This window comes from Acromyrmex echinatior, chromosome 7 (genome assembly GCF_024713525.1).
Source record: "Acromyrmex echinatior isolate Ae372 chromosome 7, ASM2471352v2, whole genome shotgun sequence".
NCBI classification, from domain to species: Eukaryota; Metazoa; Arthropoda; class Insecta; order Hymenoptera; family Formicidae; genus Acromyrmex; species Acromyrmex echinatior.
This window is the reverse complement of record NC_141858.1, coordinates 1,753,867-1,767,970: the sequence shown is the minus strand read 5'-3', so window position 1 is coordinate 1,767,970 and position 14,104 is coordinate 1,753,867. Positions and strand designations below refer to the sequence as shown.

Sequence of the window (14,104 nt, the reverse complement as noted above, 5' to 3'; positions counted from 1 at the left end):
TCAGTCAAAGTCGGCAATACTTTCAAAAATATGTAAACTTGTAACACTCGAGCTGAAACGCGTTCCCCACGGTCGAATGGTTCTTCGGAACTCATAGTCGAGTTAACGCCGAGACTACCAGTGTCTCCAGATACCGCGTTCATAAACTTCATTCGCAAGAATTCAGCGTAGTCAAATGCAAGATCAGAATGTTAGAGATCCACAATCAATTCTATATTTCTCTTTTTGTTCATAATTTCTTTTCTGAAATAAGTAACAGTTATGAATAAACATATAATTAAATATATAATTATTGAAATTATACGTGGACTTTTAAAAGTTTTAAACCAACAACTGTACGAAAAATATCGAATCAGTTTATTCAATTGACAAATAAGAAAAGAAAAAATTTCTGAATAAAAATTCTGATAATGAAAAATTCTGAAAGTGGAATAATCAGACAGTCGACATATCTAAAAAAATTTATTACAAACTTATTACAAACAAATAATACAAGTGCACATTACTTATATTTATATTTTGTTACTTTATATTTTGATGTCGCAATTTATTTCAAAATTAAAAAAAAAACAATTTTTTATCAAATATCATCGCGGACTCCTCGGTATCTTTAGGTTGAATAAATTAATAATCCAATGAGTGAATAAGAACATATGGTATTTATTACATTCTGAAAAATAAGAAAATTGTTAAAAGTGACATACGCCACATTTAATCAAATTTTATTTTGTTTTAAATAACATGTTAATATACAAATCTCTATATATATATATGGATATATATATATGTATATATAAGGATGTTTCAGACCACCTGTCCACTCTTTTTATCTCCACAGGATAAGATCTAATCAAAAATATGTTCAGACCAAAGTTGTGGGATTTAAATCTATTTATTTATAATTTGACCTTGGATGCCAAAGTCAGATCAAGGTCAAATTGATTTTTTTTAATGAAATACCCTATTTTTTATTCTAGAATCTAATAACCAATGTTAAGAGCTTTCCAAAACCCTATAATAAAGTATCTTTTGATTAAGTAAATCTCAAGTTATGAAGATTAAAAGTTACAGTACTGCCGATATTAACATTACCCAGGTGTATTGCGTGGAGATTGCGATCGGATTTACATCTTTTGTGTGTGTGTGTGTGTGTGTGTGTGTGTGTGTGTGTGTCCAGCGGCAGTTTCCGAGACTTTTTTCAAATTGTATTTGCAGATTTTAGGATATTTGGCATTTTTCAGAACTGTCCTGCGGCCAAAAATTTTATGTCCTGCGGCAGGTTCCTGGAATCTGCCATATGAATACAATGGCAGATTCCAGATCTGAACATTTAAATGTACATTCAAATGTATATACATTTGGTTGTACAAACTCGGAATGTGCCATACGCATATATTATGGCAGATTTCGGATCTGTACATCGAAATGTACATATAATACAATCGGTCACTAAAAAGTTTTAACACTTTTTCTTCGATGAATTTTGCAACCATTTTATGATTCGTCACGCTGATTGGATTAATCAGCGCGACGAATAATAAAACGGTTACAAAACTGTTGAACCCAACCATTTACTCGGTGAGCAATCGGAATTCCGAAATGCATCGAAGAAAAAATTACAACTTAAATTATACTAAAATTACATTTTAGTGACCGGTTAAATGTACATTTCGATGTACAGACCTGAAATCTGCCATAATACATTTGTATGGCAGATTCCAGAACATTTTGGAATTTTTTATACGCATATATATCTTGAGATATATACGGATAATGTCTAATAGCAAATTTTTACTCTGGAGGTTTTGCTAACGGCACATTGTAGGATTTTTTAATGGGATCCTTCACCCGGAGTCCTAATATACCACTAATATACCACTTATTTGCTATATGCATATTTTATAGCAAATTTCGGATCTGTACATTCAAATGTATATACATTGGGTTGCACAGATTCGGAATTTGCCATACGCATATATTTCGTACCTGTACATTGAAATGTACATACAACCAGTCACCAAAAGGTTTGTAACAATTTTTGTTCGATGGCAAGAAAATATTTTTACGTTCGGTTTGTCTGTTTCCCAGTAAGACATCGCATAAAAAACAACTTACAATCCTCGACTATGTACTATTACTCGACATCATATACTGGCTACTGTTTACCCTAAGACAATCAGTACGTTTTTTTTCTTTTTGTTATAAGAAAAAGAAAAATTTTGATTAATTGATTCTTTTATGTACTGTGCATTATATGTTATGTAAAAGTGTGTGCTATGATTAATAAGCTTATGGTTCATATTTATACTACGTTTACTAGACCCGATTATCAACGAAATTATACTATTGATATGTTAAAACCTATAATATAAGAAGTATTAAGAATAGCAATAAATATTAAGATTTCAACTTATCTGATACTACTTTACTGGAATACACGATTTCCAATGTAAGTTGAAATCTTGATATTTATTCCTGCTTCTAATATTGTGCACAGGTCTTTATAACTCATTAGAATAGGTGCATTCACTACGACGACCGCTCATTGAGAGCTCAGTAAGTTCTTGTATTGCTCGGCTTGGTTTTATATTTTTAGATGTAACGGAATATGCCAATCACGTGCAAGAGCTTATTCCGCGCTCAGTGAGTGATCATTGTAGTAAATGCACTGCATATATATATATATATATATATATATATATATATACATTCATCTAAATGTATATACATTTGGTGTTGAACAGATGCGAAATCTGCCATACGCATATATTATGGCAGATTTCGGATCTGTATATTCAAATGTATATACATTGGATTGTACAAACTCGGAATCTGCCATTCGTATATATTATGGTAGATTTCGGATCTATACATCGAAATGTACATACAACTGATCACTAAAAGGTTTTAACCCTTTTTCTTTGATGAATTTTGCAATCGTTTTATGATTCGTCAACAGATTTTACTTTATTGATTAATCCAATCATCGGAACGAATAATGAAACGGTCGCAAGACTGTTAAGTCTGTTGAACGCAATCATTTACTCGGTGAGTAACTGGAATTCCGAAATACATCGAAGAAAAACTATTATTATCTTTTAGTGACCGGTTGTATGTACATTTAGATGTACAGACCCGAAATCTGCCATAATATATGCGTATGGCAGATTTCGAGTCTGTACAATACCAAATGTACATTATTTGAATAAATGTATGTACATTATAATGTAGTTATAATGCACTCTGCGCACAATATTAGGAACAGGAATAAATATCGAGATTTCGATCTATATTAGAAACCATGTATTCCGAAGTAACTGGTATCAGATAAGTTGAAATCTTAATATTAATACTAATACTTCTTATATTGTGTATAGGCCTTAACATATCAATAGTATAACTTCGACAAAAATCAGGTCATGTAAACGAAGTGTAAGTACCATGAGTTTAAGTCGTAGCACAAACTTTCACCTAACATGTAATGCATAATGTATAAAAGAATCAATTGATCAAAATTTTTCTTTTCTTTATATAACTGAAGGAAAAAAGAATACTAATTGTAGGTAAACAATAGCCAATATGTTGTCACTAATATGATTGTGGACTGTAAATTGTTCTTTATTCGATGTCTTACTAGAAAACCGACAAATCCAAAGTGAAAATATTTTCTCACTTCTTGCTCAAAAATTGCTGATATAATTTTCGTGGAATGCTGATAACTTCTCGCATCGCGATTGGTATCTTCGATCGGTTCCGTCGTTTGGGTCTAATTGGAATACAACGAATCATAATAACAATCTTGTTGCGATCTTGTTGTCGATCGGCTGATGGATCAGCTGCTTGATACCAAGGACACATCGGTAGACGTGATGTTACTTTAGACAAAGCAATGCAAAGCTTATAACGCGGCTTTTAAACTTCGAAATATCGAGTTGTTGGAAATATATAAACTTATCTTACAATTGTTTATAAAATTTAAATCAACGGATAATTCCTTTTATTAATTTCATTGTTCTTTCCATATCAAAACTATTTTCGCATTTTAATGAAATATTTTTATTCTTTTTTCTTCTAAAGGAAATTCTAATTCTGCAGTTTTCAGAATTTTCACAGCGCTGTAAGTTCCAGGTCAGCATATTTTTCCAGATTATCGTCTAAAACATTTAATAAACAGCACATTTTCCAGGATACAGACTAGAATAATAGCTTTCAGGACAAAACATTTTTCAGGATACTGACAAGAACGGCAGCTTCCAAGACAGTACAAAATCTTTCCAGGACATCTTCGGCAAGAATGATTGTTTCAGGTGCATTTCGTTATTCACATATAATGCAGTACTTAAACCACTTGACTGTATATACAAAATGTTTTGTAATGGAATAGTAATTATTAATTCAAGATCCTTATGATTAGTATAAAACTTTATTATTCAAAGATGTCAGAACTGTCTGAAAAAAGAGGTTATATTAAATTAAATGTTATAACGTTGGTATCTTGATATTAGCCTCTCAAAATTGTCTCATGTGTTTATCCCATAGACCTAGTACAGATAGAGCATTGCCATATGTCAGACAAGGATATCGATCTCTGGCGCGAGTGAGAAGGAAGGAACACAATTGGATCCTTCGTTCTCTCTCTAACAGAAAAAAGTGGAGAGAAGGTGCATCGTGCACAATCATGCATTTGCTTCATAAACATAGAAAGTAGACATGATCATGATTCACTCTCCACTTTCTTCTGTTAGAGAGAGAGAATGAAAAATCCAATTGTGTTGCCTCCTTCTCGAATGTGACTGCCGTCTCGCGCTATATGCTCGGTCTATTTTTTGTGACTTATAATATCCTATATTTTTATCCACCAGATAATATCTTACATGGATGAAATTTCTCCTTTTTTAGAATTTTATTAACTGACATAGGATGTCGTGTTGTTGTGCAACTTTGTGAATTGAATTACGCGAATCTTCGATAAAAGACTGTAGAACATTCAATCTTTTATCAGGATTTGTCGCTATTGCTGGTCTACCTTGTCTATTACGGTCTTTTACAAAACCCATTTCTTCAAAACATTGTACAGTACGAATAACAATTTAGACATATCATTGTCCTCATTCCTAAAAGTTTGATTAAAAGGTTCTGTTACATGTGCGTAAGACCTCCTACGATCACCCCATCCTCGCATCATTAAAAGGAATATACGCTCCTGTTCAGTAAACATTATAAAATATTTTAAATAAATACTTCATAAATGAAGATAACTATGTGGCGATAAGCAATCTCAGAACGGAGTATCACGAAAAAATATATCTTCTCAATCACAGATAACAGAAAGAGTGAACTTGACAGAAGAGATCTCCAGCTTTGAAAGGGAAGGAGGGAGAAGGGATGGAAAAGGAAAGGGTAGGAGAGAGGAGGAGATAGAGATACAGATATCGCGGGCACATAACTCAACATAACTCATAAATCCAGTCGGGCAATTTCTACGTAATATCTTAGATAATGCTAATGCCGGCGGTTCCGTAACTTTCAATTCTCATAACTTGAAAAGTACTGATTAAAAATAGGATTAAAAATATAGTGTTTTGGAAAGCTCCCAACCTCAGATATTAAATTCTAAAATCAAAAATAGGGTGTTTCGTTTAAAAAAATCAATTTGACTTAACCTTGGTAGCGCCATCCAAGGTCAAATTGATGAAATCAGTCAATAGATCATTTTCAACCTTACAACTTTTGTCAATAGATCATTTTCAATCCTAAAACATTTTTCTCAAAACTGATTACTTTTCAAGATATTTAAGGAGTCCAGGACTTTTTCTACACCCTGTATATATACTTATATAAATATCAACGTCTATTGTCTAGCTTAAATCTGTATATCAATTCTATTATGTCGCATATTAATTAACGGAATTTTCCTTGTCCAAATTCGAACGGTTACCATTATTTCCTAATACCGGCTCATCTTTGTCGACAACTTGGCCGGTATCGGTATCGGTTGTCTTGATATGGCCATCTGCTATCCTTGGTTGTTTCGCTCTCTCTCCGCCGCCCGAAAATTTTTTTCCGTCGTAATTTTAATAGATAGGTTGGCTCTATTTTCCATGTTCGTCTGTAAATGTGTAACAATTAAAATAATTATTTCTCTTAACTCAAATTTATTTGGGCGGTTGCAAGATCGTGGCGTATTTCTACGTCGGACACGAAATTTCATTAAGTCCTGTCGCAGCGAGTTGCTTTACGGTTACGTTCTCCGAAGATCAGGTTTCACAAAGTTACATCGCGGCATGTTGTTTCGCCATCGTGACATATGGACACGAAATTTCGTAAATTTTCGATCGCGGCGAATTACTTCACCCTCGTGACCTCCAGACACGAATTTCGTTAAGTCCGTTCGTGGCGTGTTGCTTTGCGATTACGTCTTCCGAGGGTGAGATTTCACAAAGTTAGAACGCAATATTTTTGGTCGTCGTTCCCTTCGGACATGAAATTTCACTAAGTCCGATCCCGGCGTGTTGCTTCGTCGTCGTGACGGTCCTGAAATTATGAGGTAGGTCGCGGCGTATTGCTTCGCTGTCGTGATTTCTGGGCACGAAATTTTGCTAACTCCTCTCGCAGGGTATTAGTTTACCGTCGTGACCTCCGGATATGAAATTTCGCTAAGTCCGCTTATGGCGTGTTGCTTCGCCGTCGTTCCCTCCGGACACGAAATTTCGCTAATAGCGTATTTCACTGGCTGCACTGGTGCGCACTCGCCGCGGGCAATGTGTTTTTCTAGACATTTTAGTGCACAAAAAAACAGTGTGCGCTGTTTTACTAGGACTCCTAATGCCAAATTTTTTCACGTTAGTGCAAGAATTCGACACGAGCTACGAGTGGCTACGAGATCAGTGCAATATGGCGGGAAGTAAAGAATTTCAAAGTTCAATTTGAGTTTGAACTATTTGAATTGTTGTCTTCGTCATCATCTAATATCAGTGATGATGATAAATGTTTTAAAACTCCACGTAAAACTCGCAATATGGAAAACTTTATTGAATTGGTGCATGTGTATACAGATAAAGAGGTTATACACACTTTTTATTATTATTAATACATTTATTTTTATTTATTATTATTATTATTAATATTATTAATAGTGTTTATTATACAAAACAGATTTATTGTACATATATTCATATATGTGTATTATTGTTACAGTTTAAAAGTCATTTTCGTATTTCTAGAAATACAGTCTATAAAATAATTGATATTTATGTTGATTCACAATTCTGTCGGTCTGATAGAACTATCTAATTCGGTCTGATCGAACTCATGGAGATAGTGAACCTACCTCCGCTAAATTGGACATTTTGTCATTTTTATGCTATATTTCAGGTCTACTTGGTGCTACAAATACTTTGAACCGTTTGATTGATCAATCGAAAGAAAGAATTTTACTAATTGACCAATCAAAAAATGCTTCGAAGCATTCGTAGCATTAAATAGACCGTAGCCTCATACGTACATCAAAAGCTGTCATAAAACATTTATGCAAATAGTGATTTATCACTCTGTTTTGCTGAATAAAGTTTGTTTAAGAAATGTCTCTCAGAGATTTGGAGTATGCCCTCCTGTAACTGCGTTGAGAGCATAACTGAACGTAATGAATTTTTTAATTAACTTGATTCCGAATGTAATCAAATTTGGTGAAAAGAAACACACTGCAAATGAGTTCTTCGAAGTATGTTAATTTAAATATTACATTTAGAGTTTATGTTGAATAAATCAAATTTCTATTGATGTATTTATTTTTGCTTTCTTTTTGTTAATACATTATAAAAGTAAATGTAACATTTAGTTCTATAAAGTACTAGATGGGGTGAAAAGTAACCTCCTTGACCGCCAGAATGCGCCACTACTGCAAAAAAGTTTATGGTGCCTTGTAGTCCGTTCATATTTAGGCAGACATGCCAAGTGGCAGTGCGATACTGCCCTTAGTTTTGTTTTGAGAGCTGATTGTTGTTAACGTGTTTGCGAAAACGATTTTCGTTCTCTCATAAAACATTATTTTTTGAGAGGCAAAACGGCGAAGGAAACAAAAGAAAAGTTGGATAAATATTATGTGGCTAATACTCCGTCAGATTACACCGTCAAATATTGGTTTCGAGAGTTTCGTGGTGACCGCAACTCCACTACCGATGAAGTCCGCAGCGGCAGGCCCTCCGATGCGGTATTACCGAGGAAAATGTCAAAAAAATACATGAAATGGTGTTGGCTGACCGGAAAGTGAAGGTGCGCGAGCTAGCAGATGCTACAAAGATTAGTACTGAGCGAACACGCCATATTTTGGGCGAGATTCTGCATAAGAAAAAAATTTTTTTCATTCCCAAGGAGGTTACTTTTCACCCCACCTAGTATATATAATTTTAAGATTACAGGTTTTCCTCAGGTACTTGGCTGCATTGATTGTACATCGATCAAAGTACGTATTCCACAACATAAAATTAAATCGACCTATGTAAACAGGCACGATATTCCATCAATAACACTACAAGGTATATGCGATATCCGCAAAAGATTCGTCGATGTTTTTACTGGTATAGCGAAAATCCACGTGTCCTGAAGTTATCAGATATTAATGAAAATTTACCAGAAATATGCGAACAAGGAAAATTTCATATATTGGGAGATTCTATATTCCATAAGGGAATGATTAATAATTCCTTTTAGAGATTACAAAAATCTATCTGATAAGCAATGAAAATTCTATAAACGATTTTGTGCAACTTAAGTAAAGATAGAGAATGCATTCGGGCTTTTAAAAGCTCGTTTTTGACAACTAATCTAAATAGATCTACATACTATTAATAAAATATCAAAATTTATTATATCCTGCTATGTCTTACATAATTTATGCATAGACAACAACGATGATTTTGATATTAATATCGATATAGAAAACAATGAAGATTATAATAATGAAGACACAGATGAAAAAGTTTTATTAGGGGAAATAAAAAGAAACCAATTGATGAACGTATTTTTTCGGTGAAATGAAAAGTATAATGTGTATGAAATTATCAAACATTTATTTGCTCTGTGGTAAATAAGTACATATTAAATTTTTTAAGAAAAAACAAAATTCTTCTTATAACATATTTTTTTTATAACATACGTATTGATTACTTTTCAACATATATCCCTTATTTATTTCATAAACATGTAATCTTTTAATACTTTCTTGTAACTTCCTCGCAATGTTTGATTGTTAATTGTAATTTAAAATTATATAATACAGTGTTGATTGAGGAGGGATCGCGACGCAGGGAATACTTGAACTGTTCCTTGTCGAATCAAGCACGAGGAAGATGAACGTGCCGGTGGTAGAAGCACCATCTGTGGTCGGCGATAGCGTATCGTTAAAGCGATTTCCCAATACTTCCCTTCGATACGCGATCGAACCAAAAGAGATACTATTACTCATGTTTCGCCGAGGCCGATCAGACTCCGGCACTTGTCGTGCTTAAATCTCGGTAAACCTTTCGTTAGGACGTCTGCAGCCATTTCTTCCGTTGAGACGTGACGCAGCTGAAAGGATTCGTTATTTATAGTTTCACGAACAAAATGGTATGTCGATATGCTTTGTTCTAGCGTGAAAGACCGGATTCTCAGCTAGTTTCAGTGCTCCTTGATTGTCACTGAAAACGATGACCTCTGGCGGGTCCTCTGAATTGAGAAATTTCAGTAGTCCTTTTAAATGAATGGCCTCTTTAAAGGCTTCGGTGAGAGTCATATATTCGGCTTCTGTCGAGGATAAAGCCACTGTCCTTTGCTTCCTCGATTCCCAGAATACAGCACCTCCGTTGTATTAGGTGTTGGAATTAATTCGTAGCGTTTTACAAGTGATGGGAAGTACTTTCATTAATGTATTTTTTAATGGTCATGTGAAATAAATAACATTCTTTCATTTAAAAACGCTACGAATTAATTCCAACACCTAATACATGAATATGTATCCGATGTACGACCGTCTGTCTGTGAGGCAGTTTCCCCAGTCAGAATCCGAGAAACCGATGACTGAGTTTCCGCCATATCCGTAGGTAATCCCGATGTCCGGTGTCCCTCTCAAGTAACGCAAAACGCGTTTTGCAGCGGTCCAGTGTTCTTGTCTGTAGTTGGTTAGGAACTGGCTCAGAAAACTCACGGCATGTGCAATATCGGGCCTCGTTGCAGTGGCCAAATACATCAAAGCACCCACCAATTCACGGTAGGGCAACTCGGCATACTTCTTCTCCATGGCGCCCTCAGGGCGGGTCAGTTTAACCCCAATGTCCATAGGCGTTGACACAGATTTCGTGTCGGCCATCCCGAATTTTTTCAGAACGTCTAAGATGTAACCCTTCTGGCGAATCGAGATACCTCCGTTATCTCGATTGAACTCCAGTCCTATGCAGTACCCAATCTCACCTTGATCCTTGATGTCGAACTTCTGAGCAAAGAATTGTTTGAGGTTACGGATCTCCTTGATGCTGTCGGAGGCGATCACGATGTCGTCGACATATACGGCAATTAAAAGTGTGATTCCCCCTCGATTTACTCGGAATATGCAAGGATCGGCTTCGGTAGGAATGCCTCCTCCTTGATGCGTACTCCTTGATGGCTTCATTAATTTTATTGTTCCAGCTTCGTGCAGCTTGGCGCAGGCCGTAAAGGGATTTCCTTAGGCGGCACACCATGTCGCCAGTCCTGATCTGGTCTAGCATCTTCTTGACCTTATCCTCGATTCCTCTTGATACCATGCCAGATTGAGCCACTCGCTGCATGGTTTCTTCCAGAAATTCCGGTAGCTCCTTGAAGATTTCTTCGTCAATGTCTCCATTCAAATAGGCCGTCGTCACATCGATCTGATGCATCGACATCTGATGTTTCGCCGCCACCGCGGTTAGAGCACGAATCGAGCTCAAACGTGCTACTGACGCAAACGTTTCGTGAAAGTCCACTTCTGGCTTTTGTATCCGCATCAGAGCAATCCATGGCCTGACGTATGGGGATCTCCACCGAGAAGGCGTGTTCCATTTCTTCGCTGGCGATGCGAGCTTCATGATACCTTTTGGGGGGTCTTCCCCTCAGTCCAGTGCACACTATGATAGGCCTGCCTCGGCCCCTTTTTGCCTGCGAGTCTCTCTGTGCAACGACGTCCCGCTCATTCGCCGCCGATTGCCTGTCTTCGAAGTTTTCCTCTGTCTCGTCTTCTGGTACGGTTTCGTTAATTATTGGTGGGGGGGGGGGTTAGCTCGATGTCCACTTCATGTGGCCCGTCTATTGGATCGTCGGCCTGCTTTTCACTGAACGTTCCCGGCACAGATTCAATACGGGTAGAATCTTTTGCGTTATTCTCCATGAATCTGACATCTCTGGATATCACGACTTTCTTTTCCTCCGGTAGCCAAACTCTGTAGGCTCTTGACGTATCAGAGTAACCGATGAATACTCCTTTCGTAGATCGAGGCTCGAGCTTCCCCTTGCCGGGTGTCCTATCCAGGACATAGACTTCGCATCCGAAGTCTCTGAGATGGCTGACGTTCGGTGTGCGTCCTCTCCATTTTTCGTACGGTGTCCTCCCCTTCAGACTACGTGTGGGGCACCGATTTCGCAAATAGTTTGCCGTGGCGATGGCCTCGTCCCAAAATGATGTGGCTAATCCAGATTGCGTCAGAAGGCACCTTGCCATCTCCACTAACGTGCGATTTTTCCTTTCCACCGTTCCATTCTGTTCCGGGTTGTAGGGTGCAGTGAGTCGCCGCTGAATTCCGTTCACTTTCAGAAATTCATAGAATATAAATTCATAGTATTCACGTATTCCAGACCGTTATCCGTTTGAAGATATTTTATCTTCTTTCCAGTAGAATTTTCTGCGAAGGCCTTGAATTCTACGAAGCAATTGAATACGTCGTTCTTCCTTTTGATCATCCTCACGTGACACCACTTCGAATTGTCGTCTATGAAGGTCACGAAGTACCGGGCCCCGCCGTTCGTTTCCACGCGCATGGGCCTGCAAACGTCTGAATGAATGAGCTCCAACAATTCCGTTTTTCTATTTGAGTTCTTCGGGAAAGGAAGCCTAGTCATTTTTGCTCGGGTGCAGATTTCACATTCGAGCGGTCCATGGAATTTATCCAAGCGCAGTCCTCGCACTCTATTCTCGCGATCGCACTTCACTAAGTCTTTCAGATTCAGGTGTCCTAGGCGCCGATGCCATTTCACGATCTCAGAATCCGTTGATGTTCCGGTTTGGATCTTGCGGTGCAAAGTCAGTCTACACTCCGGTCGCGCATTTCCCTCGAGATAATAAAGTCCGTCGATACGTTTTGCGATGAATTTCGCATTTCCGCTGCGGTTCGCTACAGTCGCGCCTTCGGTGTCCCTCGGGAAACTTCGGACGCTGTCGCCGAGTGGCCCCGCTTGCGGCGGTCTGCACTCTCCGTCCTCAGCGATCGCTCGGGAAACTTCGCCTTCGGTTGTCTCCGCGAGTCTTCGGCGCGTCTCGTGCGCTTCGTCCGTTTCGGGCAGCAATGGCTTCGTCGCGAGCGTCGCAAAGAATCCTATATCTTTGGCCGTTTTGGCTAATTGTTTGTCTCGATGCCAGCAGTCGGCCGCCTTGTGTCCAGTTTTTCCGCCACTGGGACATTTAAGCTTAGACTTTTCCTTGTCCACCTCGTTTTTCGGTGCGGCCTTCTTTTTGTTCTTCCAATTTTTGTTTGCGTAAGGCTTGACCGCCATGGCGTTTTGCACAAGAGCGTTGTTGTCCTTTTTTCGAGCGTCGCTTTCTTCAATTATTTTAATTCGTAGTGCTTCCGGTGCAGGTAATTCATCGCGCGACTCGATGGCACATCGGAAGTTTTCATATTGCGATGGTAGGCTGTATAATAATAAAATCGCGAGCACATCGGGATTTATGATCACTTCCATTTCAGTTTATCCACTGCGTCGAAGAATGTGCGAATGTGTTCGCGCACGTCTTCCCCGTCCGCCATTTTTTGTAATGCGAGGCGTTTCAGCAGCGTTGCCTTTCGGGCGGGACCTTTGGATTGATATATCCCTTCCAATCTCCAACCAAATTTCTCGAGATGATGTGCAGCCTTTGATCTGCTTCAATTCGCTCGGGTGAATTGAAAGGATGAGATCCGACATCGCCTTGCTATCGTTGTCGTCCCATTCCGCACGAGCTTGGGCAGATATCCCGTCGTCGTCGGCAACTAGTTCCGTTTTCACGTTCGTTCCATTCACATACTTCCATGCGTTGTTTTTCACCAATATTGCTTGCATCTGCATTTTCCAGGTGTAGTTGTCTTTATTGAGCGTTTCAATGCGGCTCATAGCGGACACGTTCATCGTGAGTGTCGTTTTCTTTTATGCACTTGATCACCGAGAACCTCTCTCGCTTTGTCATTTTAACACGAACACTTATCGCGAATCTTTGCCTGGGCCCATAACCTGTTGAGGAGGGATCGCGACGTAGGGAATACTTGAACTGTTCCTTGTCGAATCAAGCACGCGGAAGATGAACGTGCCGGTGGTAGAAGCATCTGTGGTCGGCGATAGCGTATCGTTAAAGCGATTTCCCAATATATAGTAAGTTAACTTTCTATACTAGTTTGTACTTAATAGTCTAAGCAATTACATCAATTTTTCGAATAAAAAAAATAAAGTATAACACAAAAAAAAATAAAATATATACATACGAATGCACTAATATTAAAACAAAGACATATAAGTATTAAAGATACAAAATTATAAGAGATTAATATTAAAAACAAAGAATTACAATTACATATCACATCCAATATTTTAGTCAACATGTAGGAACTTTCAATATTAACATATGATTAAATTTTAATCTAAATAATGACAAATTCAGTTGGAAGCACTAGTGCATACTAGTGCATATTTCGAATTATAAAATACATATATTATCTAATAGTAGAATAAAATGTATTAAGTATTTTAGGATTTAATCGATTTCTATGTTTATGTATAAACATATCTTTACATTATTTTGTCTACGACGGTTTTAATGTACACCAGTGCGCATTAAATGCGTCCTATGGAATTCGCTAACATTTGT

General features: G+C 37.6%; 1 protein-coding gene and 1 long non-coding RNA gene across 2 annotated transcripts; both read right to left on the bottom strand.

The window, feature by feature from the left end:
- Nucleotides 1-4,053: 4,053 nt before the first annotated feature.
- On the bottom strand, nt 4,054-7,435 carry LOC147908945 (uncharacterized). Its single transcript, XR_015545587.1, has 2 exons — nt 6,629-7,435; nt 4,054-6,109 (listed from the first exon to the last, which is right to left on the bottom strand). It is a non-coding gene; the product is annotated as an uncharacterized LOC147908945 (long non-coding RNA).
- A 3,810-nt stretch (nt 7,436-11,245) lies between these two features.
- Nucleotides 11,246-13,371, bottom strand: LOC147908944 (uncharacterized). Its single transcript, XM_087407816.1, has 3 exons — nt 13,094-13,371; nt 11,836-12,898; nt 11,246-11,782 (listed from the first exon to the last, which is right to left on the bottom strand). The coding sequence occupies exons 1-3, from the start codon at nt 13,369-13,371 to the stop codon at nt 11,246-11,248; spliced, it is 1,878 nt and encodes a 625-aa protein (XP_087263942.1).
- Nucleotides 13,372-14,104: the final 733 nt, after the last annotated feature.